Here is a 27,838-nt window from a genome sequence, read left to right on the forward strand (position 1 = left end):
AAAGGTCATTTTTATAAACTTACCTCCTGCAGCTTAAAGGACCAGTGTGTAGGATTTAGTGCCGCTTAGTTTGTCCATTCTGGGATACTGTAGAAACATGGCAGACTCGGTAGAAGAGGACTCGCTCCCTCTGTAGATAAAAAACGCTCATTCTAAGGTAACGAAAACACAATGATTCTTATCTTCAGGTCATTATACACTAATGAAAACACATTATATTCAATTTCTGCCAATAGGTCCTCCAAAATGTTACACACTGCACCTTTAAGTTATACCAACTACAGCTTCATTACAATTAAAGGGGACATATTATGCAAAACCAACTTTTTAATCATTTTATTATGTACATTTGGGAATCTGGAGGGCCTATCAGCAGGCAAAGTTTGTAAAAAAATGACTCAGTCATGTTTTTGTGGGCTGCCTCAGTCACAATACAGGAGATAAATCACGAACTTTCAGAGGTATGTAGTTTGTGACGTAACCTGCTGCACTCATTAGCATATTCCAACCTTTCACCTGCCTGTTGCCACCCACCTCAGCTTACTCCGCCTTGTCTATCCGTGCTCCGCCATTGTCCCTACAGAGCGAGAGAGCGAGCAGACGTGCATCAGGAAAAGCAACACAAATGTTCTGTGCTATCCCCGTCTCAGAAGAGATACGAGTCCAGTGGATTAATTTTATTTACAATGGAAATGTTCCGGCTAGAGTCAGCAAAAAGCTGTTGGTGTGTGCGAACCACTTCACCAGTGACTGTTTTAAGAACCTCGGTCAGTACAGTACGGAACTGGCCAAAAGACTGTTGCTGATAGAGGGAGCAGTACCAACTATCCGTTGCAAGACGACAGACACAGAAACTGTAAGTATTTTTAAGAATTTATGCTTTGTTTTTCATTGTTGGTGTAATGTTAGCTAATGCTAACAGCTTTTAGCTGCTGGAGCCGCAGTGACGCTAACGTAGTTATTGTTTGACACTGTGTGCAAGATGAACATGAAACTTATATGGTGAGGTTCATTTAAGCCAGCTGGTGCAGATGTCTCCATATTTTTCCCTGCTGCAAATTTTTTATAGAGATTTACACAAAGTTTATGCCGTTAATTACCGGTAAACCCCCCTCTCCCCCCTCCCCCGCCACGGCCACGGCCGCCGTTAGCGTTGTGCAGGGGGGACTTGAAGTTACTGTTGTGAGCTTCGGGGTTTAAGCCACAACTAGCTTTATTTTCGTCTGTATTTTGGTAAATGTGCATGCTTTTCAGTAAGTAACTGTTACTATGTTTGTGTGTGTCGCTGCTAGAATAAGCAGAGAGGTAACGTTAACCTCCGACCGAACAAACTGCAGCAATGCAAAAAGTAATTTCATCGGCATGCCTTACCAGCTGTTTCCTTTGTTAAGCTGCACTAGACATGTTAGACAGGGAGTAGTTAAGTAAGTAACTATATTAGGTTTCGATGTAGCGCGGTCGGTTCTAAGGATGTGTATTGTCGCCCGCCCCGACACAAAAACCAGAATATAAACAAGGTCCGAGCTAATTCAGAATGGCGGGTACTATAATGTGATATCTCCAGTAAGACTGAGACAGTTCCAGGTATTACTGACTACTAAGAACTTGCATCGAGGCTAGAACTAACGTCATATATGGCGCACTGTGTTCATCATGGTTGATGATTACTGTCGCACAACACACTTTGGAGAGCTACAGTACAGTGTCTGTTTTAAACTGAACTAGCTGGGCACAATAACAGGACGCTATTGTTCAATGTGAAATAATAAAATCACAAGAAACAAATAGATCAACAAGAGACAGTTATTTGCTTTTACTGTATTTTTGGAGTATAAATATCACTGCTCTTTGTGTTTAGGCAAGCACATCTGGACTGCTGGATAGGGTACATCATGTGGCATGCCAGACAGACCCACCAACAACACAGCTTTCAATGAAGACTCTCCAACCTCATTTCAGAAGTACAGGTTAGTTGACCAAAAGTTACTTCATTCGTTGATGGGATTTCTTCTGTTTGTGTTCTGTTAATGAGTAACAATATGACTGCTTACAATACAACAATAACATCATCTGTCTGTTTTTAAGGCACACAGAAAACTGTTTCCTGCACTGATGTTGGTGTTGGCACCTCAGCTCTTCTGCCGTTTCTTACATCAACACCTATAAAGAGACCAAGTAAGAGACGTTGCTTGGAACTGGAGGAGGAAGAGGAGAACCCTTTAGAAGGCAGTTCTGTTGACGTAGAAGAGCCACACGATTCAACTTATGACCCTGCAGACTCTGCCACAACCTTGACTGAGTCAGCAGATGTGACGTGAGTTACCTAAACATTTAACTAATCATTTGTGTTACATTCCTCTACTTGTTGTAGCTCTACTAGGACGATCTTTGACTCATTTTCTGTCAATGTTTTGGTTTTATTGCAGAAAGGAATCTTCTACGCCTGTCCATAAGACTCCAACTTATATTGTGTATGAGAACTGCCTAATGGAGCTGTTTCAGGTGTGCCCTGTGTGTCAGCGGGAATGTGACATGCAGAAAAGAAGATTGGGCACGTTTCTCTCTGTAGAACAACGGTGCCCGCATTGTGAGTTCTACAGAAAGTGGAACAGCAAGCCTCTTGTTGGGAGCAGTCCTGCTGGGAACCTGCAGCTCTCCACTGCAGTGTACGCCACTGGTGCCTCTTTCTTTAAGCTTGAAAAGGTATTGTATTTACACTAAACTATGAATAAAGTAATGGAATATAGCATATGATGTAGCTACATTTATATACACAATGTGTATTTCTGAAAAAGTGATTAACGTGTGGGTGCCTGTCCTGTCTGTTTCTTTCTCCCACAGATCTTCCGGGCAATGCAGTTGAAGATGTTTCAATATGACTCATTTCGAAGGCATGCTGGGATGTACATAGAGCCCGCGATTGTACACAGGTGGAAGACGGCACAGACTGCAATGTTGGAGCAGCTCAGTCAGCAGCAGAATGTCGTCCTCGGTGGTGACTTGAGAGCAGACTCACCAGGTATGTAATACTCTGTCATAATATTCTTTTTTATATATAAACAAATTTACTTGAAAATAAATAAAACACACTGATAAATACTATGTTATGTATATATAAAAAATAATTACTTTACTTTTGAAGGACATTGTGCCAAGTTTGGCAGCTACACAATGATGGACATGAGGAGCAACACTGTTATTGATTTACAGCTGGTTCAAGTGAGTGACAGACCATAAATAATCTCTGTTGTAATCTGTTACAGTGTAGGTCTTATCAGCTGAAATAATACATTTTTATCTGCTTTCTTAAATAATAGAGTAATGAGGTTGGTGGAAGCTACCACATGGAGAAAGAGGGCCTGAAGAGGAGCCTTGCTCTGTTGGAGGAACGGGGTGTTACTATAGATAGTATTGTGACGGACCGTCACCCCCAAATCCAGAAGTTCCTGAGGGAGGCCGATGTCACGCATTACTACGATGTGTGGCACATGGAAAAAGGTATTATTCCGTGTCTTATTTGTCAACATGAGAGGGAAAAAAAGTTTATTTATGATAACTGTAGTTCCTTTATTGTTACACTGACATAGTTATTGATGTGTTCCAACCTATTATTTATTCAATTTAGACTGTAAGCTATGTAATTTCTGCTATGTTAATTCAAAGCAATATGGTGGTTTACTATGTAATTAATATACGCTCTATGAAAGACTCTAAAGCTTTTTGTATTATTAGGACTGTCCAAGGAAACTGTGTAAGATCTCACAGAACAAGGAGTGTGAGAAACTAAAGAAGTTGCTTCACAGTATAAAAAAACCACATCTACTGGACGGCTGCTTCCTCTACATCGGTGCCAGAGAGAACAGCAAAGTGGATGTCCATTCTGAACCACGTCCGGGACATCCACACCCACGAAGATCCTGTTTTCCCCCAGTGTTTGCATCCAACCCGCACTTCAAGGGACAAGAGCAAATGGTTGACAACAGGTATGTACACATTATCATGTTTAGGCAGTGTCACTCTACTTAATGACATTATTAAACACTTTCTTCTTTTTCACAGGAACATCAGCCTTCTGCAGGATGGAGAAAGTGCTGAGCAACAAGAGGGTCCTCAAAGATGTGGGGAAGCTGAGCCCTCATTACCAAACCTCATCGCTTGAGTCTTTTCACAGCGTCATCCTACGCTTTGCGCCCAAGAATGTAGTCTTTCCTTTACTTGGGATGCTGTGCAGGTAAAGAGGGGCTTTTTTTATCATTACAATTATTCGTATGCACATACAGCCACACCAAAATAAGCCAGGTATGGAGCTATATGTGTAAATCTTTCTTTTATTATTTTTCCTCCCAAGACTATACCTGGCAGCCCTGCACTTCAATGAAAATGCAGACCGTCCACAGGCAACAACCTCAGCTGGTGAGCCGCTGTTCAGGCTTCATTTTCCAAAGTGGAAGAAAGGAGAATGCACAGCAAAGCCAGTGAAGGAGCAACCAACCTTCCGTAAGTTTTAAACCTTTTTATTGAAAATCACACTGAAAAATGAAACTATAAAATATTTGTAAAATAAATAAAATATAAATTAACCAGTGTCTATGGCTTTTTCTATGTTTTTAATAAATAATAAACACTATAAAGTAAACACAATATTTTACTTTTTTGTATTGCAGATTACGTAGATGAAATCTTGGACCTGGTGTTTGAGAAGGTTTTTCCGGACCCTGGTCAATACACAGATGAGGTTTTGAAGATCTCCATTCCTGAGGATCTCTCTGCGCAGTTTGAAAGGCCGGACAAGAAGGAGTTGATAGACCGCTATGTGATAAGGTTCAGTCAAGGGCCGGTCTGAAACCCACGTAGATGCCTTGAGCATTGGGGAACTCCACCCGTATACGCAGCACCACACAGCTGGGCAGTACCACACGAATTCTTCGGCCCAGAAAGCCCCAACACCAGCTCACAAAGCTCCTATAGGCCAAGTACCTGTAACGGCTGAACAGAGTACAGATATATTTAGTTATACATTTACATTTATTTTTAGACATAATTTCTAATTAAATTTTTTTGGTAAATATTTGTATTATTTTTTGAACAGTTGTTTGCTGTACTTGTATTTATAAAAATAAAACTGTATAAGCTGTTTTTTGTACTTTAAGTGTTTGATATGTAGACATAAACATTATGGTCAGCAAGAGACAGGTTCGTAGGAGTGGGATGCGTATCCAAAAGTATTAAAGATAAATTCCTGCACAATATTGAAATGCCAATACCACCATTTATTAGCAGCAAGTTGGTGTTGGACCTAGGTTTAAATGTAATAAATTATGTTATTGCAAGTTAGATTTTGTGCAGAAATGAATCTTTTCTAGTGTTTGATATGTAACATTTTAACAATTATCAAACTGCCTTACAAGAAAGGTAAACAATGTAACAAAGGGGAAAATTTAATTGTTTTTGAATATTTTTATTACAATTACACAGAATTTATATGCAAAAAAACCTTACTGTTCTATTCCCCTCAGACGTAAACGCCCATAGTCTGCTCTGTAGATATTTACTTCCTTCTGCAGTGAGAATGCATTTAAACACACTGGTTCGAGGCCAGGTGGTCTACCATGCAGGAAGGTGGGTTTTGAAGCTGATTTAGTCTTCTTATCGCCTGTAAATTTGAAAGGGTAAGTGACGTTTGATGACAGATAATATGACTGAATAGTTACATTTTCATTCAACAAGCATCCATGTACTACCTGTGGTACCTCCCTGCAGCAGACATTCTCTGGCTCTGTAGGCATTGTTGTGCAATTCTCACAAGTACACCTAAACCAGAGGCAAAAAAAGGGAAAAGATATCAGTTATAGTTTTTTATTTGAATATGTTGTTAGCAATAACGACAGGTCAGCTTATGCAACGATGTGACGTTATTAGTTGGAATTATTGCATTATGTTGAAACACAGTAAATACGGGTAAACAGACATTACTATGGGGTATACAGCGCTGGTAGACAGTCGCCCCAACCCCCACTACATCCCTCGTTTCACACCTAGGTTGTAAAATTAGCACACACGCGTGAAAAGTGGCTACAGTGTGTCTGTGGATAGTACATTAACGTTTGATGTCGGACAGAATAATGATGTAACGTTATTACGGCGTAGCTGAGAATAAAAAAAACGAGTGCTATATTCCCACTCGTAGCTGATATTGCGGACTTGTGAAATGTACTTGTGTAACGGGAATAGCATGCTAACGTTACTTATGTTTACTCAATTAACAGAAATCTAGATTTTTATTAGCAGTGAGTTACACAAACAGCGGCCAGCGGTCGACTGTATTTAGTCAGCGACCGTATTTACCCGACGTACAAACATACACATTTTTAAGAAAAAAGTAAAATAAAGCTCATAACTCACCATTCAGAAAGGTCTTGTTGCAGTCTACATTGAACAACTTCTTCGCTAGCTCCTTCTTGTTCAGGGTCTGACTCTGGTTCAAACATATAAGGTTGGACCGAAAAGTTTCTTCCAGCTGCCATCTTTCTCCCAGGGTTCACGTTCAACTGTTGTCATGGTAGCGTGAGCGTGCCGACGTCGGCACACCTCCTGGAAGAAGTGGGTGGATTACCTGTGTCTCATTTGCATTTAAAGAGACAGGCACTCAAATCCGAGCGCTCTGAACAGGGCTGTTTTGGCAGGGTGATTGAACTGCTATTGTGCTTCATCCTTATGGTATTTTGACCAAAGCATGTCACAGACATTACATTAGGACACCAGGGAACTAGATTAACTTGTTGAAATAGGGATTAATATGACACCTTTAAATTACTAATAGGGATAGTCATTTTCCAGGATAGTTAAAGAAGTTTAATAAGTGACAGACACAATTTTTGGCATTTATTGCTCATTAATTGTAATATATATCATGAGAAATGGCCACACAATGTGGACAAGTTGTTGTTGTTGTGGCATTAATGTGGCATTAATTTATTAATGTTATGCCTTATGCAGCACTTTGAATACATTGCTCCACATTTATTTCTTTTCCTGGGAGTATTTTTTTTTTTTATCAGGTTGAGACGACAGGAGGTCGAGGTGATCTCTGCTGGCTTTACTCTTAAGTGCTGCAGACACAGTGTAGAATGTACACCCAAGGGCCCTGCGGATTAATCATTAATAACAGCATTGCCAGTGCCGCTACAGCTACAACTACAGCTACAGCTCTGCACTGGGAACAATTTTATTTATTACTGTCTCATTGGGAATTCAGATGGAGGTGACAGGTGACCCCCCTCCCAACCTCCCTACAGCTCACTTGCCATGCTCACAGGCACACATAACATACATAGTACACACAGATGTTAGTCACATACACCCACAGTCAATTTGCAGCATTTGTTGTTATTTTCTCAAGCAGTTCCCGCTCATCATTTGCTCATGAGGAGGCTAATAGTGGGCGGTTGATTCTCTGTATCTGTATGCAAGGTCTCGGTGTGGCATTTGGCTGAAAGATATGCTTGTGCAGCATGACATTATGACAGCCTTGACATTTCAGATCTTAATGTTGCACATGCTGTTTTGCATCATAATATGCCCCCCTAAAATCATGAATCTTATTTCATCTACCTTTATTCTCAAATACCAACATTTGACCCCGGCTTTCAATGCTAATAATGAGAATTTAAGGGTTCGTTTTACGAATAAATGTGTCTGACGCTAACAGCTATGTCCTCATTTGTTTTCTTGTGTTGTTTAGTTTTTCTATCAAGGACAAAGGGAGGAAGGATATTTGCAAAAAGTGAACCAAAAAATATCAGTTTCAGTTTCAAACCACTTAGACAGATAAGGTGAGTATAGTATATGATCCGTGTGAAGGGAGGAGGTGACTAGGAATGCAAAGAAACTTATGCAGTTTGAAAAACAAACCTGTCTAAGGTCAGGGGGAAAAAGATCTTCAACTTATCTAAGCCACTCAGAGATGCCATCATTTGGCATATCAGTGATGACCACTAGGGGGCAGCAAGAGAAGTGGCACTTTGCTGGCAAACACTCTGCTATTTACACACCCAGAAGATACGGAGCTGTTTATTTGGGGTTATATTTCTGGCAACCTGACAAATAAAATTGACTTCCCTTTAAAGCTATAATCTGTAACACTTCCACATTACACTGTTTATAAACTCTAGAGCTATGCTTTATGTAGTTGAGTTGTGTATTTCCATTATCCCAAATGTTTCCAACAATGTTCAAACTCGTTTCACCGGTCGCCTGTCAATACCGTTATATCCCCTTGGTTGTCTGCCAGAAGCTGTCAAACATTGACTGTTTATCCAGTTCGAAGCCACATTTTTACCATCCACTGTTCAAATCTTGGTGCTTTTTAACTCTAGATTTGAACCGGATGAAGGACTTTAGTCATTGGACGTCTGGATCTCAAGTTATCAGAGAAACAAGCTGAGCTAATGTAAGCAGCAGCTCGGTTTGCAGCCCCTCTAGGACGTCCTTTGTCTGCCCAGTAAACAGTGAATTTTAAGGTGGAACTGCTTTATTCAGTGGTTTTAGCCTTTTTAATCAGCAGGATTGTTTATTTTTGAGAGGAGTCCAAAACCTGAAAATTGTTCTGATGTGAGAGACCCCCTAGTGGCAGACAGACACAGTCAGAAACTAGCTGGTGAACATGATGGAGCATTTAGCAGCTGAAGAGCCAGATAATTCCCTAAGGAGTTGGTAGAGAGCAAGAACTGAAGCGAGTGACATTCATTAGGCTCATTACTCCAAATGAAAGCTATATTGCTCCATAACTGCTGGAAAATCATTTATTTCAGGTTTAAGCTCTGTTTTGGGCACAACCAAACCCCCCAAACATCACTGCACCAACTTTCTAGCATCCCACCACCTGGAACGATAAGCTTTTGGTGAGCTGACTGAGTTAATCAATTAATCAACTCATGCCTGGCACAATCTGCCTCCCCCACCATCACAGCAGATTTATTTCATGTCCATCATGGTAGGCTGGGGAAGAGATGATGCCTGAGTTCAGGGCTGGAGGAGCCCCGGCAGAGTTATTAGCTGCTGGAGCGGGGTGATCAGCCTGTGATGAGCTCTTGGACAGGCCCGGGATTGAGGCAGTGGGAGAAGCGGCAGAGGTTCATTACAGCTCAGTTCATCTTGTGTTGTGCTGCCTTTCAGCTGCATTCACACCCAGGTCCACTCCCTGGGCACCCTGGGCCTGTGTCTGCCTCAGTCTAATCAAGCTCTCTTCAATGGTGGAAGTTTTTCAGGACCTGGAAGGCTAGACACAGCAACCTGACCGTCTGACAGGACTGACATGGCTGGTTCAGACTGAACTTGAGATATAAAAAGGTGGACAATTATGCTATCCAGACAGTATCACTGAAAGTGTTGCTCATAGGTGATTATGTAAGGTATTGGAGCGTAAAATGGACCTGAGAAGGAGTCTACTGAATAATACTTCTAGTTTATTACAACACATACATACATAGAAAGCATTACAAATAAATTTAATCTGAAAAAACTGTATTTGTCACATCAATTGTATTTAAATCTAGTTATAAAAAAGATTTTCAAAATAAAGATATCAAAGTTTAGGCACAAAAACTACTTGGTTAGGTTTAGGAACAGACTGTAAGTTAACAAACATACCTGGAGTAATCTCTGTACATTACTCAAAAAAAATTGTTTACTTTTGGTTGCTCAAGGGACATGAACAGCGGTCTCCCGGGTAAAAGTCCTTCCTTTCACCCCACCACCTCCATATGCAGACTTTCTCACTCTTTATACTATGTCACCGGACATCAATGGTGGGCATGTCTAGAAATAACGCTAGAGGGATACTTACAGCGTCATATTTTGAAACAGAGGGCCACTGACCAAGCGGCAGAATTTGGCGACTTGGGAGTGAGACCGGGTTGAGGAGACCTCAAGAAAGAGATCTTGGATATGGGAGTCCCACATTTTAGAAGAGGAACTGACTTCTAACTGAGGGCTGAGCGATACCACCTGTAATCAATATCATTAATATTTGATATTAATTGCCACATTTACCTCAGTAACGATTAACAGGTGAGGAATTTATGCGCTTATGCACTAGATTCTCAGTCACCCAAGCCGACCCCCTTTTTTTTTTTTTTCTTAAAAAAAAAAAAAAATATAAATCTGGGGGGGAAAAAAAAAAAAATTTTTATAAAAAAAAAGGGGGGGAAGAAACAAACCACACCACAAAAAAAAAAAAAAAAAGAGGGGGGTAGCTTTATTTTCTCCCAAGATATTTGACTTTTGATTTATATTATATTAAGTATATTTATTCGGTTAATGTTAATTAAGATAACATTTCTGTTGGAATAAGTGTTTGGTTGTTTTTTTTTTTTTGTTATTTGTAGTTTATGTACATGTGTTATTGTTAGTCTCCCCCTGTTTGTCAAATCTGGTCTGATCAGCCAGTATATGAGTCCCATTTGTTTCTCTTATGGTAGGTCAGTTGTATTTTTGAGTTTGTGATGTTCAGAGCTTAAGTTCAGTTGGTTGACCGCTTTTAAAGGGCCCAAACTTTAGCTTTATTTTGTAATGGTTTTTTTTAGTAAAATAAAAACCCTTCTTTTTGAAATTCCTTGTGACTCCTCTTGCCTAAATGCTTGGTCCCTCACAGAGACATATAATGCAAGCTGTTGTACTTGTACTGTATTATATCAGTGAATCTGCCATGTTTTACAGGTGATCTGATGAAGCTCAGCTGTTCCTGGACTCAGAGGACAGAGACAGCTGCAGCATCAGGACAGTCTGGGTATCCAAAGCAAGACGCATCAAGATGAACACTGACTGCAGAGCTCCATTACCAGCTCACACTTCAGTATACTAGAAACCATATACCTTGATGGAGGACATGATCTGCACAACTCACATAAAAGTTGTAGCTTTGTTACTTGCAACATACACACAATTTATATTTCTGTGTAACTGGAATATGAATCAAACATGATCATTTAAATCAAACCTCCACGACTGCCTTCTTTCATTTACGTAATATTACAAAAATTAGACACATCCTGTCACAGACAGATGCAGAAAAACTAATCCATGCATTTGTTACTTCAAGGCTGGATTACTGCAACTCTTTATTATCAGGTTGCATCAAATAAGTCCATTAAAACGCTCCAATTAATTCAGAATGCTGCAGCACGAGTACTGACAGGAACTAGAAAAAGAGATCACATCTCTCCTGTACTAGCTTCTCTGCACTGGCTCCCTGTAAAATGTAGAATAGAATTTAAAATCCTCCTCCTCACCTATAAAGCTCTTCATGGTCAGGCCCCTTCATATCTTAAAGAGCTCATAGTACCCTATTACCCCTCTAGAACACTACGTTCTCTGAATGCTGGGCTACTTGTGGTTCCTATAGTCTCTAAAAGTAGAACAGGAGCCAGAGCCTTCAGTTACCAAGCTCCTCTCCTGTGGAACCAGCTTCCAGTTGTGGTTCGGGAGGCAGACACCCTCACCACATTCAAGAGTAGGCTTAAGACATTCCTCTTTGATAAAGCTTATAGTTAGGGCTGGATCAGGTGAGTCCTGAACCATCCCTTAGTTATGCTGCTATAGGCCTAGACTATCGGGGGATTTCCCATGGTGCACTGAGCTCCTCTCTTCCTCTCTCTTTCTGCACTCATTCATGTTCCAAACATGAATGTTTTAAAGAGTTCGGTTTAGACCTGCTCTATTTGAAAAGTGTCCTGAGATAACTTCTTTTATGAATTGGCGCTATACATATAAAATTGAATTGAATTGAATTGAATGAAGTTGCTTTATTTTCAAGAAGAGTTTTGGTCGTATAGCCATTCACTGGAAAAAGTCCCCTGGGGGTTTCTTTGTGGCTTAAAGAGCTCTCATCATACTTAACGTCAGAGAAGATCATGTTTAATCTTAAGAAAAAGCCGTCACTCTTTGATAAATGTTGGGGAGGATTTGTAACCTTTCTACGTAATAGAATATCTCCTAATTGTGATGCCCAGGGTCAAACTTGAAAACTGTGCTGCAGTGTCCTTTAGGGAGTTGCTGGCACTAGTGGGTGTTTGGGGCTTTCGTGTAGCTCTATAATCCACCTAAAGTGTGGGCAAACTGCCGGAAGGTTGAGTGTAACACAATGCTATATAAAACAATGATACAGCTTCATCCAAGCCTTTTCCTGTTAGTACCTTTATCTCTTGTACCTACAAACTTTTGTACGTTTTATCCTCTTATGTTTTTTTAATTTTATTTTTATTTTTGTATTTTTTACATATGGTCCACGTGTCAACTGTGAATGTAGCCCATTGTTGTAATAATTGCTATTTTAATTTAACTTATTTGTCTCACCTTTTCTTTCTTTTCCTTTTTTTTTCTCTCGTTCTGTGTACGCCACAGACATTTGGTGTGGGGGGGTGGGAGGGGTTTGATGTTAAATTATGATGACTCCATTACATTGTTGTTTGTTTTTTTGTTTTGTTTTTGTTGTTATTGTTTTGAAAAGTTTCAATAAATAAATTGTAAAAACATTAAATTCAGTAATAAGTGTGGTTTTATATAAATAACATGTTATTTCACAAAGGTTTTATGAAGATTTCCTGCATGTAGAAGAGTTGAAAACCTGGTCCGTGTAACATCTATCAATATGAAAATGTGAAATTTAAACCTGTAGTAAATGACTGTAAGCAACACAATACAATACTGTCTCACATTCAAACTTTATTATGTTGACAGATAAATGACGTCATAATATATAATATAAATGATACAGTAATATAAATGATACAATTCTAAAAGTTTAAAAGTGGTGAAAATATAATTGCAGCTTTTACACATATTTTAAGGTTAACTTTGGTAATTATTGTCAGTTAAAATATCAGACTTACTATGAAATATGGATACAGTACAGTTTACAGTTTGTTACTTAGCGATTTTAAACCACATAAACAAGTTACTTTATTAGATGAGTAATTCCTTCAGTTATGTTGACATGTTGTACAGGATAAAGTATTCCAGGCAGGTTTCTGCCTCATTATGGTAACTTTCCATGGTCTCAGTAAACTGATGTGTCTAAAGAATTTAACAGATGGGAGGTTACAGTAATCATCATACTATTACTCTGATTACTTTTGTACATTTACTGGCTGTTTATTTACTAGAGACAATTGCTTGACTAATGTTTCATGCTGTCTGTTTCATATGGTAACATCATATTCCCCATGACGACAGTAACACCACCCCCCTCATTTGCCCTAAACCTCCCTCCCCTTTCCCACTCCCCCTATCCTCTCCATTTTTCCACCCCACAAACCTCCACCTCCTCCCCCCCCCACCTACCTCTCTCCACTACACCCACTCTCCCACCCCTCCCCTCCTCCCCCCTCTACCAATCACCTCACAGCTGGGGACTGTCACCCCCCAGTCACTGCCACAACCAACCCGGTCATCACAAGATGCCAGGTGAGACGGCAGCTCACCAGGACCTGGATAAACAAGGCCAGAGGTCCCGACGACGTCAACCAGAGAGTCCTTAAGGTGTGCGCAGAGCAACTGGCAGGAGTGTTCCAGCATCTGTTTGACTTCTCACTGAGGTTGAAGAAGGTGCCAAAGATCTGGAAGACTTCCTGCTTAGTTCCTGTTCCCAAAAAAGGAAGACCCAGCGATCTCAAAGACTTCAGGCCTGTAGCCTTAACATCACCTTATGAAGACCTTTGAGAGACTGGTTCTGCAGCACCTCAGACCCCTGGTGCGCGACTGCCTGGACCCTTTGCAGTTTGCATACCAGGCCAACATCGGCATGGATGATGCCGTCATCTACCTGCTTCACAGAGCTTACACCCACCTGGAGAAGTCACAGACTACCGTGAGGATCATGTTCTTCGATTCTTCCAGTGCCTTCGACACCATCCAGCCTCTCCGACTGGCAGAAAAGCTCTCTGTAATGCAGGTAGATCAGGACCTCTTGGCCTGGATCACTGACTACCTCACTGACAGACCACAGTATGTCAGACTGCACAGCTGCTTGTCAGATGTGGTAATGAGCAGCACTGGTACACCCCAAGGAACTGTACTGTCACCATTCCTGTTCACCCTCTACACCTCTGACTTCTGCTTCAACTCTGGAGTGTGCCACCTACAGAAGTTCTCTGATGACTCCTCCATTGTTGGCTGTATCTCAGATGATAGGGAGGAGTTGTACAGAGACCTAATTGAGAACTTCATTGGATGGTGCGACAGGAACCACCTACAGCTCAACACAGAAAAAAACGAGCAAGAGGACCCCCCCCCCCCCACCAGTTGAGATTAGGGGGGAGGAGGTAGAGATGGTGGACACCTACAAGTTCCTGGGGGTGACACTCAATAATAAACTGGACTGGACAGAGCAGGCTGTTCTTTCTGAGGAGGCTCAGGTCCTTCAACGTGTGCACTCAGCTACTACAGATGTTCTACCAGTCTGTAGTGGCCAGTGTCTTCTTCTTTGCGGTGGTCTGTTGGGGGGGAGGCATCGGCACTCGGGGTACCAACAAACTTAGCAAGCTGGTGAGGAAGGCCAGCTTGGTGGTGGGGATGGAGCTGGACAGTGTGGAGGCTGTGACTGAAAAGAGGATGAGAGGGAAGTTGAAAGCCATCATGGACAACCCTTCTCATCCTCTCTACACTGAGCTCAGGCAGCTCAGGAGCACTTTCATCTACAGACTGACCCAGCCCCGAGCCTCGAAGCGGTTTGGAGGCTTGTTTGTACCATCAGCCATCAGACTCCACAACACCACAGCACCCAGTACCTCCAACCCCCGCATACAAAGACTGGTTTAAAACTGCTACCTACAACGCACAAGCCTTTTGCAAAATGTATATTTAATTTCCACTTTAGTAGTTATTAGTTTTAGTTTAGTTTTCGTCAAGTTTAATTTTCTGCTTAAATTTTGCACTCCATGTCCTACTTGAACAATGCATAGTTTTTATACTTTAATTTATAGTTTTATATCTTCTAATATTAATAATAGTAATATTTTTGTTGTGATATTCTTTGTTTTCTGTTTTTGCACTACTTTGCCCTATTGCTGCTGTGTCAACCTGAATTTCTCCTAAGGGGGATAGATAAAGGAATATCTTATCTTATCTTATCCCCACATCTGGGTAATTACAGTTTACATGTTATACTATGCTACACGCACATGCTAACACGTTACTTCTTTAGCTCCTCACAACAAATATGTTTTACTTCAGTGGACTCTGTAGGTCAGTGCTCACTGCTGTACCTGTAAAGACAAGCATAAAACAGAGTGCTGGTTTTAATAGTTAAGGTATAAACACTAACCTAACATTATGTGATAGAGAGAGATTAATAGCATTAGCAGTATTTACCTGAGGAAAACGTCACAGAAAGCTGTAATCCTGATCCTGACTATTGTTGTGCTGGTCTCCTGCTCCCATGCTGCCAGTGTAATTTGCCCATAGCTAGATTCCCATCTTTAGTCTGTTTCCCTGGCTCACAAATTTCCTTCTTGGCTCACTCTTTCCAGTGGACTCAACAGTCCCAGTCCAGCTTGGGGGTTTACCACCAAGGCGCTTCCATTTCAGTGAACACATTTGTTCTTTGAATTCATGCTTCCTGTGTCTTTCAGAATGAAAGGAAACCAATGCATGCCTGGAAGGTAAGAAACCAATCTCAAACCAAAGGTATTCTTTAGCAAACAGTCAGCAATAATGCAAGTGTGAGTACATGCAATTTATAGTTAATGGACCACAACATTCAAAACCTTAAACCATTAAAAAGAGATGATGATGCTGACTCATGAAACATCAAAACCTCTTGACAAGAACTTACTTGAATGAATTAATATTACATTGCTCATTATTATACAGTAATACCCCAAAAGGTTTGACAGAAAAGTAGAAGCTATGGCCTTAAGGAAGTCAGTGTCCTGTTGACTTTGCTAGTAATTTTCGGAACCAGGAGCTGGTAATTCACTAATCAGAATGGTAAATGGACCTGTACTTGTATAGCGCCTTTCTAGTCTTCTGACAACTCAAAGCGCTTTTACATTCACCCTTTCACACACATTCAGTGTTCATTCACTGTTTTCAGTGAAAAGGTCCAAAGTCCATCAAACAGAAACTAACTCATTCATACACATTCACATGCACGACATTGGGAGCAATTTGGGGTTCAGTATCTTGCTCAAGGATACTTTGACATGTGGAGGAGCCGGTGATCGAACCAACAACCTTCCGATTAGTGGAGGACCCGCTCTGCCTCTGAGCCACAGCTGCCCCCAGAAGGTTGGTGGTTTGATCCAAGGTCTCTCCCTCTACATGTTTAAGAGTCCTTGGGCAAGATACTGAATCCCAAATTGCTCCTCATGCTGTGCCATGGGTGTTTGAAACTGTATGAATATTACTTACTTTATCATGTGTTGTTGGCACCTGGCATGGCAGCCTCTCAATGTGTGCAGAAGTGGTACATAGTCTTTAGAGTTTAGCCCTTTGAGTAGTCGGAAGACTAGAAATGTGCTATATTCAATTCCGTTTTAATTCAATTCAGTTTTTTTTTAAATATTTTATAGAGCCATTTCATTACAAAAGTTATCTCTGGACACTTTTCAAATAGAGTCCCACCATGAGCAAGCACTTGGCAACGGCGGCAAGGAAAAACTTCCTTTTAAGAGGCAGAACCTCGGACAGACCCTTTGGCTCTAGGTGGGTGTTCGTCTGCCTCGACCAGTTGGGGTTAGAGAGAGAGAAAGAGAGGGGGAAGGGTAAAGAGAGAAGGACAGAGACAAAGGTGCACAACAACAACAGCAGCAAAAACTACACTAATGACGACGACGACGACAACGATGGGACAATGAGCAGTGACTATAGTAGCTGTAGTAATAATAATAATAATAATAATAAAAATATCAGTAATATTAGCAATGGGAGTCAAGCAGGACCAGGGCAGGGGGCTCCATCAGGATCCATGAGAACCAGCGAGACAAGAAAGCACAAGAACTCCGGGGAAGAAGTGAAGTTAGTGACATGTATTAATGGGACATATATGAGTGCAGAAAGAGAGAGAGAGGAAGAGAGGAGCTCAGTGCACCATGGGAAATCCCCCGATAGTCTAGGCCTATAGCAGCATAACTAAGGGATGGTTCAGGACTCACCTGATCCAGCCCTAACTATAAGCTTTATCAAAGAGGAATGTCTTAAGCCTACTCTTGAATGTGGTGAGGGTGTCTGCCTCCCGAACCACAACTGGAAGCTGGTTCCACAGGAGAGGAGCTTGGTAACTGAAGGCTCTGGCTCCTGTTCTACTTTTAGAGACTATAGGAACCACAAGTAGCCCAGCATTCAGAGAGTGCAATATATATACAGTCCATATACCATTAAGGTTTCTGGCACTAGATTGCTACATGTCATCCTGTTTTTGTAAAAAAAGAAACCTGGTAACCTGCATCTGCATGCTGATATTTCATTCACTAAGTGAATTATGTTTTTGTCTACTCAGTCTCTCCAGGAAGTTGCAATCGCAACAATTCACGCAAATTCATCCAGTCTAAATAAATTTTGTGTGACCTTACAATTATGTCCAATCACTGCAAGTTTTCTGCAAATTTGACCAGTCCTGGTAGTTTCTCGTGAGTTGCATCAAACAAAGCAGAATGTTGTGTATATAAACATACATCAACTATCAATTTTATTCTCACTGGAACAATTTTCAATGAAGTATATGAATAGAAAATATAAATAAGCACAACTATTTTCACAACTTGCCCTTTATCCTGCAATTTCATTGCAAAACAAATGCCTGGAGACATTGCAACATGCATCGCAATTCTTTCTGAAAGCTGTGAAATCAGACATTCTAAGTTCCAACAGATCTCGGAGGGACTGATCAAATACTCTGATGCCACTGTCATCCCTGCACGCCTTAATAACAACTATTTTGTAGGTTATCAAGATTCCATCTCCCACTTCACACAGTGGTGCATAAACAACTACCTGCACCTGAATGTAAAAAACAAAATCAAAATAACTGTTAATTAACACTTCCAGCACCCACAGCACCACCCACAACCCCACCTGCGTTAATAATGAAGCTGTTGAGATGGTGTAGGGCTTCAAATAACTCACTCATAACTCACTCTGGACAATAAATAAACTGAGCTTTGAACAACATACCACTGACTTTCAGAAATGCTGCTAACAGAGACTCTCTGCCATCCAGAAAACTTAAAGCTCTCTCTACATTCTGTTGCTGCCTTCTAAAAGCATAATCCAACCATTTCTCCTCCACTTTTCACCATTTTTCACCATTCTCAGTGCCTCGAAAATGACTGGTCTCCCCACGCCCAACCTCTCACACAGCAGGTGGTTCAGATATAGCTGATGTTTCTGCGATACATGTGGTCTCTTGTCCAGGGACTGTGCTGTTTGGTACAATAGTATGGCCGCTAGTACTACATCACTGAATGACAACTAAGCTCTTTCCATGACAACTGAGTATACATCATTTGTTAATTAAGACGAGGGAAGTGGTCAACCTGCTCTGCCTCAACTTTCTGGGTTTTAGCTAACTGAGCTAACAATATTTACAGTTAGCAGCAGTTACTTTCACTAAAAATGCTAAAAATGCTGCTTTCTCTCTAGTTGCCTAAATAACCCCACATGTTGAGGAGAACTACTGTCAAAGTTAAGGATGGCTCGCGATTAGGATCAGAGAAGCATTAGGTCATCACATTGTCCCGTGGAAATGTAAACTGTGCTGTGTGAGCACAGAAAATGTAGAAATTTGTCGCAGTCAACTTCCTTCCCCACGGTCATTAAGACACAAAAGGTATACACTTCAGTAGTTTGTGGCTGTAGTAGCTTACAGTGGGAACAGGTAGTTTGACCCCTGTGGCACTTGTCTGAGGCAAAGGTTTGGGACACATAGGGCACTAATTTAATCCTAGATGGAAGTGCACTCAGCTGCTACCCTGAAGAGAGATAGTAAGACTTTGGGTATAGTGGGGTTACATCTGCCTCTCTTCCTTCGGTGTCTCTATAGCTCGCCGAGGAGCCGTAATTACCTGTAAATCCGTGTCACTGCCAGATCAAGGCAATGTCTGTTGTCAGGGATTACACGGTCAATACGCCAGCCCCTTGGCGCTGTCAACCTGTCTCTCTAATAACATCAGGACTTCATCCTCCACACTGGAGACTCCACCTGTGTGACAGGAATGTCCAACACTTACAGTGTGAGAACCAAATTTCTACCCTTCAGAGAGTCAAGGTAAGGTCAGAGGAGGAAACAGGTGCACTGAATGTCAGCTGGGTCGCCTGTCTCAAAACTTCACACACTTCACAAGATGCATCAATTTGCCACGATCAAGACAGGATGTTGTGAGGCTGTGGCCTTTTGCTTGTATTATATTGTGTTATATTAGGTTGCTTTGGTTTGAGCTGCATGTGGAGTGGAGCCAAGGAGTTAAAAGACAGGAAGAGGAGAGTGCAGATAGAAGTTGGAAGCAGGAGCAGAAGCAGGTTGGCGGCAAGACTCCAGGAGGGGGACAACTGTTGCAGCTTATGTGTCTCCAGTAGAGATGGGATTTATGGCTCTTTGAAGGGAGTCGGATCTTGAGGAGCCGTTCCTTTCAAAGGGCCGTTCAAAAGACTGGCCCATTTTTATATTTATTTATTTTTAAGAAGCCTGGGGGTAACCCATTTTATAACTCCCTCGAAGCACAGGCAGACACAAGTGGCTTTCTTTCTACGGGTTTATTTGAAGCTCGTCTCTCACTCTCCATATAAACAATGTTAGCTTGACATAAACAATAACATGCACAGCATGTGGAATAACATTTACATAGTAAAACACAGATAAATAAGATACCTCGTTGGCTGCATGCTACGAAAAAGGGAATTGTCTTCAGATCTTCAGAGTTATCTTCAAAACATAATCTTTTGTGATGAGGATGAAACTTGAAACAGCGCAAAGGTCTTTCATAACTGCTTAATTGCTTGTGGCGATGCTGTCAGTCAGACACACCAGAGCAGCCGAATGAGACTTACTGAGACTTCAAAATAAAAGCACCTTTTTAGTCATACTAAATTAAATAATATAAAATAAATGCAACTTAAATTAATTCTAATTAAGACGTTGATGTCAAGGCTAGTTGACTGAACCCAGGAGCAGACACAGACAAGATGGACGGGTTAAGGGTTTTTATTCCACACGCACACACACTGGGGGGGATGAGGGGCGGCCACGGCAGGAACAGGCAGGTGAAGGGGCAAGAGAGACCGGAGACACGAAGGCACTGGAGAGCCGACTCTGGGAGCTGAACTGCACGAGCGGCTGGGGAATTGGCAGAGACACTGGAGACACGGAGGCACTGGGGAGCTGACTCTGGAAACAGAACTGCAAGAGAGGATCCCTGGAGCTCAGGAGAGAAAGTGGTCAGACTGGAGAACGGGCACAGGAAAATCACAAGTTGACTTGAAATAGCAAGCTACACACTGGAAGGAGCCACGAAAGTACCACCAAGTTGGCTGAAACAATCTGGCGATGAATGGGAGGAAGACTGGGGTTCTTGAAGGCTGAGGCTGACAAATTGATTAAGCGCAGGTGAGGTGAATAGAGGCCGCACCCTCATCAGGCACACACACAGGGAAGGAGGAGGAGCAAAGGGAGCAGAGCCATGACAGTTGATCTTCAAAAAGCGTATTAATTAGACAATATCAATTAGTGTAATATTAGACAATTACACATTTTATCTGGGAAATAATCACTGGGAGGAATGATAGGGTAAGATTTGGATCAGAATCATTCAAACTTAGACATCTGAGTCTGAGAAATATTGATTAGAATTTCATTTGACATGTGTGGACTAGATTTTAATGTCTGATCTGCACTGACTTGAAGGAAATGTTATTTTGACAGATGTTACACTTTGCTTTGCCGTTTTTTTCGTCCAAAAAGTGCATCCAAATGCTGCTGTGCTTTCTTTGGCTCATTGTAGCTTCAATACTGACACTCCGCACTCATGTGAAGGCAGTGTGCCACTGTGTCGGACAACTCAGATGACGTCATGCGATATTTGCATATAAAATTAAGAACGAAAAAGAAAAAGAACAGCTCTCAACTGTGACTCGGTTCCCATTGTTCATGTTAAAGAGCCATTCAATAGATTGAGTCCGTTCGTGAACGTCACAACTCTAGTCTCCAGCGAACCAACCCAATTTATGGGGAAGGAGAGAGAGAGAGAGACATAGTAAAGATAGTAGACTGCAGACCGAGCATCGGTCTCCAGGCCCCATGTGCCAGTATTGTAAGAGAAATATATATTGCTAAATCCATGGACTAGGATTATAGGACATGTAAAAGGTCCCTGCATCCGTCTTATCAGACCGTCCACAGAAGCAAGACACCCAGACTGAAAACAATGACACACAACTCATTTTGCATCCCTTTCTGTAGCTTCCAGGGGCGTTTTGCAGCTGTAGCTAATGGGGGACCCTCGGCCATGGCTAAATCCTGATTAGCAATCAGAAGTACAGATCTTCCATGCTTCAAACCAGTGAGAGGAACACAAAGAAAAACACAAGTACTCCAATTTCTCATGTAAGATAACCAAGACTGTTAATGCAAGATCCTATCACTCATAGTAAGAAGGAAGGTTTTCAGGGCCTTCAACAGGGTACGCCACTGTTTCAGTATTACATCTCCATAAAGGTTGAGGGGGTTGAGGGGCTCGTGAGATGCTGGTTAGCTTTAGTAGCTTTTTCCGGAGCTTTGATCATCAGTGAATGGTGTTTTCACAGTTGTCATGGAGAAATAAATGTACAAATATAAATCTGAAAAAAAAATTAATCAGTCCCTTCAGGAAGTTGCGATCCCAACAATTACCACAATCTCAACCAATCCCTGTGAATCTGTGCAACCATGCTATTTTGTTAATCACTGCCATTTTGTCACTTTTTTGTTCTTTGTTGTGAAGCTGCAGACACGAACGTCTCACATTTACCTTCCAAACAGCCATTTTTTTTCTCACTGGAACAAGTTATTATTAAATTATAAAAAAAATGACATTGTGACAGCAAATGATGTTCACAACAATTTTGCAATTTTCACTGTCTCCCACAATTTCATTGCAAAAAAATAAAATAATAATAGGAATCACATATTATTTCTAAAAGCTGCTGTGAAATCACTCCAAAAAGACTGCAGAATCCTAGATGGAGTGCAAACATAAGCCATATGTAGGACATGTGTGCGGTTTAAATGTATTACAAATGTATGTAGTTATATTTAGAATAAATGTCACATTTATTACCCAAATGCCTGGATGACATGACTCACGGTCAGAGTCCCTCTCAAAGCTTTACAAATCTCACTCATTTACATGTTTCTAATTTACATATTGTCATTTTGAATTGGCAAGAAATAAAGGTTCTGCTAAATCAGTCCTTGGAAAGGCTGTGATATTGACTTTTAAAAAGCAGATTTTCTTAGAAATACGTCTTGCATAATTAGAATGAAGCCAAACTTCCAGCCCACAGCACCCTGCAAAATAATCTCTGAAGCACAGTGACTGGGCCTCCAATGCGTGCACAAGTTTTGATATACTTAAATAATGTACCATCTATAATGCTTATGTGTGTGTTTGTGCTGTGTCATGTAAGTAAATGTGCCAGTATCAGGCAGTTTGTTGTTTGTTGCCATAGGTTCCTTCACTCTGATGTATTTCCCATATGGGTTGGGATTATTGGATTCTAATGAGAGACATCCCATCTACTCATTTAAGCCCTTTCTTCTGTCCTCTTTGAAGGAGTGAGGAAGATTTCTGCATTACTATGCAGAAGTCATATTACCACCATTTTATAAAGGAAAACACAACACATAAAAGGCAAAAAACTGATTTTTAAGAAAAGAATTGTCACTTTCACTGTACTGACCTTGTTCATGTTAATGTCACCCAATTGCAATGATAGGACACTCTTTTATGTGTTTCTTATAGGCTTTAGTGAAGCAATATGGTGTGGGAGCATAAGCTATATGAGACTGGCTACATTTGGTACAATTAAAAAGTTGTTTGTTTTGGGCCATTCATGATATCTATTTATAGTAATCAAAAGATAAAATAACAAATTGTGCAGTTTAAATAGACCGCCAGATTGGAAGGGTGTGCTTGGTTAGTTATTATGGAGTGAGGCATGTCAGCTCAAGTTGACTTCCTGAACTAGCTTGCAGGCTTCGCTCCATATATGTCAGTCATTTGGAAAATCCACACATATCCATAAATAAGTGTAGACACACATTTATACTTTGATTCCAATGCTGTTTGTTCTGTCCTTCTGTGGAGCATTTTGCCTGCCAGGTCTAGCTGAGTTAGCAGATTTTTTTTGACTTGGTCAGATTCTGTTGATTTACATGCTTCTACAATGGTTAAGTAGACTTACAACATTAAACTGTTTCCTTTTTAGTCTGTTTCACGATTGCAGTGTTCCCATGCATCCCTTAAAACCTGTAAATTTAGTTTTTACTTTTCGGTTCAAGGAAACATCTGGAAATTGATTCAATTACTAGGTATTCTGTAAACTATCATGGCTGCTGCAGCAAAGACTCAACCTAGCCTATGTGAGCCACCAGGGTTCCGCTCCCCTTTTGGTGGCTACAGTGAACTAAAGCACACACACTGAAGAGTTCACAGTTCTCTGGTCAGTTTGTCAGAATTCATAGGAATCATCTTGTGAAGTCATTAAACTGTAATTTAGCACTAATAGCATATAGCTCTAAGTTTGATGAATATTGTGGTAACACAGTTTACCGTGATATTCATGAGCACAATAGTGTGAAAATGTTATACTAGCACATCCCTGGTGTACACTGGTCAGCTCAAGTTAGGGTTTTTTTTCGAACGTGACCAAGTGTTGAATTGAGTTAGAGGCAATAATACAATAGTTGAATATACAGGGAGTTAATTTAACCCAAAACATTTCTGAAACTGATTATATCGAAAATTTCTGAACTGATTACATTGAAAATTTCTGAACTGAATTTTGAAAGTAAAAGGAACATTATTAGGGCCAGTGCACTAACCGTGCAAAGGCCCTATTGTAATTGTAAGGATTCTTCTTATTATTTTAGTAACAAATTAATCGCATTTTTGGAGGCTTTCCCATGCACGAAAACTCATGAAATGCAGTGCACATGTCAGTCGTGGCGAAAAAGTTAATATTCAATGCTTTCAGTTTGGCCACTAGGTGGTGCTACTATCATGAAAAGGGCGTTTAGGCTAATAACTTCTGCATCGTTTATTGCGCAATCAAAAACCTTATATCCACGCGTTCGGTGAATGGAGCTGCATCTCCCCATATAGGCCCCGCCCACTTCCGCCTATATATATATATATATATATATATATTTTTTTTTTTTTTTAAACTACTTTTTGGTCTTCCTCCTATGCGCTTTGTTCGATTCGCACAAAACGTTTTATGTAGCATCTGGGGACCACACTGGCAAAAAAAGTAATTATTTGAAGTAGTGTATTTGAACGAGCTCCTCCTAGGCAATTTATCGGATCTACTTCAAAATTGGTCAGTACAGTCAAAATGTGTTGCTGATTAAAAGTTGTGCTATTTGTGACTGTACGTGAAGGGTGTGTCCGTGGCTTTCTGTCAAAATTGGCCATTTTGAATTCCTCTCAGTTCTCCTTTACCTTAGTGTGGATGCTGATCTTCAGTCTCTGCTGTTCATCCAAAGCCAAGTTGATGGAGATCCCAAAAGTTTTTAGCGCGATCTGGCTTTGAATGTGAGTGGTAGACTGCTCATGTTTGTTGAGGCTTCTCGGCAAATTCTTCATGTCACAATATCCCATCTGAGTCCACACATTATCACAGGTTGAGAAAAGAAGGCAGGGAAAGCAGAGAAGGCGGTTCTTTGCTAAACATCCACACAGCTAGTCTTTTCGTGTGTACCACTCCGTTTGAAAAGAGCGGGTAATCTTCTGTCCCGTAGCGCGAAGCAAACCTTTCAGCTCCGGTGTTGGTCTTCCTTTATTTATTACCTCCTGCTTCGATTGAAAGTCCAGTTTAGAAAATTGTTTGAGCTTGGATATATAATCCTCCATTCTGAAAACAGGCGGGGCGAGAGGGAAAAAAATGTATCGCTGCACTTGGCTCACTAATTGTAACCACGGACTGTACGATGCTAGCTTGCTGTCATTTACTCTGCAGCTGCGGAGTAGCATAAGAATCGAGACAGTAACACGCCCTTATTGCATGGCAGAGCACAGTTTGTGAGGGATTGCGCGATCCAAGGTGAGGCTCAGCTTCCCCGTATTTTAGCGGGAAATACGAAAATTCAGTGATTTTTAACAAAAAACAATCAAAGTTAGATGGAAAATTACTTTAAAGTTCAAACCATTTGATAAATATGACCATTTAATTTATTTTTATTATATATTATATTTTTTCCATGATGAAAAAATATCTCCTGACCGCACATCACTGATATTGTAAGGCACATGAAAAAGCCCAACTGGGGACAAGAGAAGAAAATTAGCAATAGCTATAAACTATGTGCAGCACACCAGTGCTATACTTTGTATTGGAACAATGTTAAATTGCATTGTCCCTATCAGATCAAATGAAAAAACAAAAAAAAAAACAAAAACAAAAATAAATTCCAATTCCAAGTGATGTCTATGGTTCTGGAACTGAGGATTGTAGTTCTGTTTCTGATGTATTAAAGACACTTTGGTCACTACATTCTGAGCACAACCACCTACCTTAGAACACAAACACACATGTACCGATCTATACAAGCTCTGGATATCACAGTGACTTGTTTTTCGGGAAATCGTGTTTGAAATCGCTTCAACATGATGGCTTCTACATCTACGAAGACCCACAAGCTTCTGGCCTCTGGAAAATATCAAGGTGAAGATGAAATGATCCATTCTATGATAATCCACAATTTTGAGTTAGTACCTGTTTTCTATCTTAAAAACGTCTTCCCCTCAAAATGATATTATAGGCCAAACAAATGAAATATGTTGTTAGTGAACAGTTTGCAGAAAGCCTATATTCAGTCTGAACATTTTATTAAAAGTTTGTTCCTCAATATGCTGATGAATACGCTTTCTCCTTAAACCTATTTTTATGACATGGTTCACTGGGTTCTTATTTGCAGAAAACAAGATCAAGATCACCAAACCTGGAAACGATGTCAGGGCCGGGCCAAGCAAGAAAAAAGCCAGCCCTCACAGAGAGACACCCAGTAAGCAACACAGGGGCTGCGAATCTAGCAGCGTTAAACCCTGCAGCCCTGTTCTGGTGGATGAGGTCAAAGAAAGGGGCCTCCAACGAAAGGTCAGCACTGACCTGGAGACCCCCAAGGAGAGAACCAGGGATGGCAGCCAAACAAATGCTACCACCACCAACACCAGCCAGCCTGGGCAGAGGAAGAGGAAGGCCAGCGCCGATGGAGGTCCACCCAGTAAAAGGCAGGACTCTGATATCAAACAGAGCTCCTGCACCTCTTCACCTTCAGAAGGGGAGCCTGAATACACCCTCCCCGAGAAGAACACCAGCAGAGGTGAATCTGAAAGAAATTGATATCTTAACACATAGATGCTCATAGAGTACATGCACACTGAAAGCACACTGGTTGCAGTAATTAGTCTTCTTCTCCTTGGATGGATGGACTGGATGTGAAGAGATCCCATCCTTAAGTAAGGCACCGGAAGTTGATTAAAAGAACCTGAAGTTCAGTTAAAGCTAATATGAGCTTCAGCAAAGTGAGTTTGACAAATCAAGTTGGTCTTTTTATTAACAAATTCCATCACTTCACCCTAAGTATGGACAATGATTGCAGCGACCAGCAACTCTTTCAGGTGGAGATCTTGGTGTTAAGATAAATTACCTGTCCTTTAAAGTAATTTTCTGAAAAATGCTTAGTAAAAGTTAACACCACTCTCATTTCTTTGCACTAAATATGGAGCCAGAGGGGGGTTAGCGTTGTTAAAGGGTTTAACCAGGGGAAATGGCTAGCAACAAATAGCCTACCAAAACCTCTAAAGCGGACGAACTACCATGATGTGTCTTGTTTGATTAATTCACTAAAAACAGGAATATAAAATTTACAATTTGTTTTTTGTGGGGAGTTAACGTTTCCCCACGTTTCCCTATTTCTTGGCGAACATTTTATTCATGTGTCCAGCCTCCCCTGGCAAACTCACAGGATTTTTGTACTTACAGCCTAGCTGACCTGCTTCCACTCACACAAGTTGTTTTATTGACCTCAGGACTGTTTTTTATTCACCCCAAACAACCGATGTAGCATGTATCCCTTAGCTTTAAACAAACTGAGAGATGCATCTACCATTTCTCAAGTTCGCTTTGCATTCTATCTAAACAAAGAGTGAGAGTTATAAGTAATATTAGAAAAGTATTTAAACCAATGTCCGTGTGTTTGTGTAGCTGATTTTGAGGCAAAATACCAGCAGCTGAAAAAGATCGGAGAAGGAGGTTTTGGAGCTGTCTATGCTGGCATCCGCATTACAGACTCTTTACCTGTAAGTATCACACACACTTTATCTCTCCTACATACACACACAATGAATCGTTCACCACATCCAAAGACAGTGTAAACTAAAGTACTTGTGTTTGTGTCTTGTAGGTGGCTATCAAGTATGTTCGAGGACCGGATTTGACACTCGAACTAAGTGTGAGTAAACTGATCTCTGTCTCATCATCTGAACGTTCACTGCCATGTTACTCCATTGTGGATGAGGAAACCAATCAGTTGTTGTTTTTCTTTGGGTTTTTCAGGTGTTCAAGATCCCTCTGGAAGTGAACCTGATGC

The 27,838-nt window shown here is 40.9% G+C and overlaps 2 protein-coding genes across 3 annotated transcripts in view; one reads left to right on the forward strand and one right to left on the reverse strand.

Moving 5' to 3' along the window:
• Nucleotides 1–804: 804 nt before the first annotated feature.
• Nucleotides 805–27,838, forward strand: part of LOC127361508 (uncharacterized) — a 56,652-nt gene continuing 29,618 nt past the window's right edge. The window contains exons 1-7 of the mRNA XM_051396188.1: nt 805–856; nt 1,859–1,967; nt 2,086–2,314; nt 2,427–2,703; nt 2,842–3,019; nt 3,143–3,219; nt 3,318–3,498. Of these exons, the coding sequence (XP_051252148.1) occupies nt 1,934–1,967; nt 2,086–2,314; nt 2,427–2,703; nt 2,842–3,019; nt 3,143–3,219; nt 3,318–3,498 (976 nt within the window). The 5' untranslated portion in view covers nt 805–856; nt 1,859–1,933. The remainder of the gene's footprint in view (nt 857–1,858; nt 1,968–2,085; nt 2,315–2,426; nt 2,704–2,841; nt 3,020–3,142; nt 3,220–3,317; nt 3,499–27,838) is intronic.
• LOC127354424 (P2X purinoceptor 7-like) lies at nt 4,809–6,807 on the reverse strand. 2 transcript variants are annotated; one of them, XM_051384317.1, is made up of 3 exons: nt 6,403–6,807; nt 5,500–5,811; nt 4,809–4,986 (listed from the first exon to the last, which is right to left on the reverse strand). In XM_051384317.1, exons 1-3 carry the CDS (start codon nt 6,522–6,524, stop codon nt 4,824–4,826), a joined length of 597 nt encoding a protein of 198 aa, XP_051240277.1. In that variant the 5' UTR covers nt 6,525–6,807; the 3' UTR covers nt 4,809–4,823. The 2 variants fall into 2 exon arrangements, 1 of the variants encoding a protein (XP_051240277.1); XR_007881550.1 differs by lacking the exon at nt 4,809–4,986 and having other exon boundaries at nt 5,526–5,653; nt 5,742–5,811.

The sequence above is a fragment of the Dicentrarchus labrax genome, unplaced genomic scaffold, assembly GCF_905237075.1.
Source record: "Dicentrarchus labrax unplaced genomic scaffold, dlabrax2021, whole genome shotgun sequence".
In the NCBI taxonomy this organism is placed as follows: Eukaryota; Metazoa; Chordata; class Actinopteri; family Moronidae; genus Dicentrarchus; species Dicentrarchus labrax.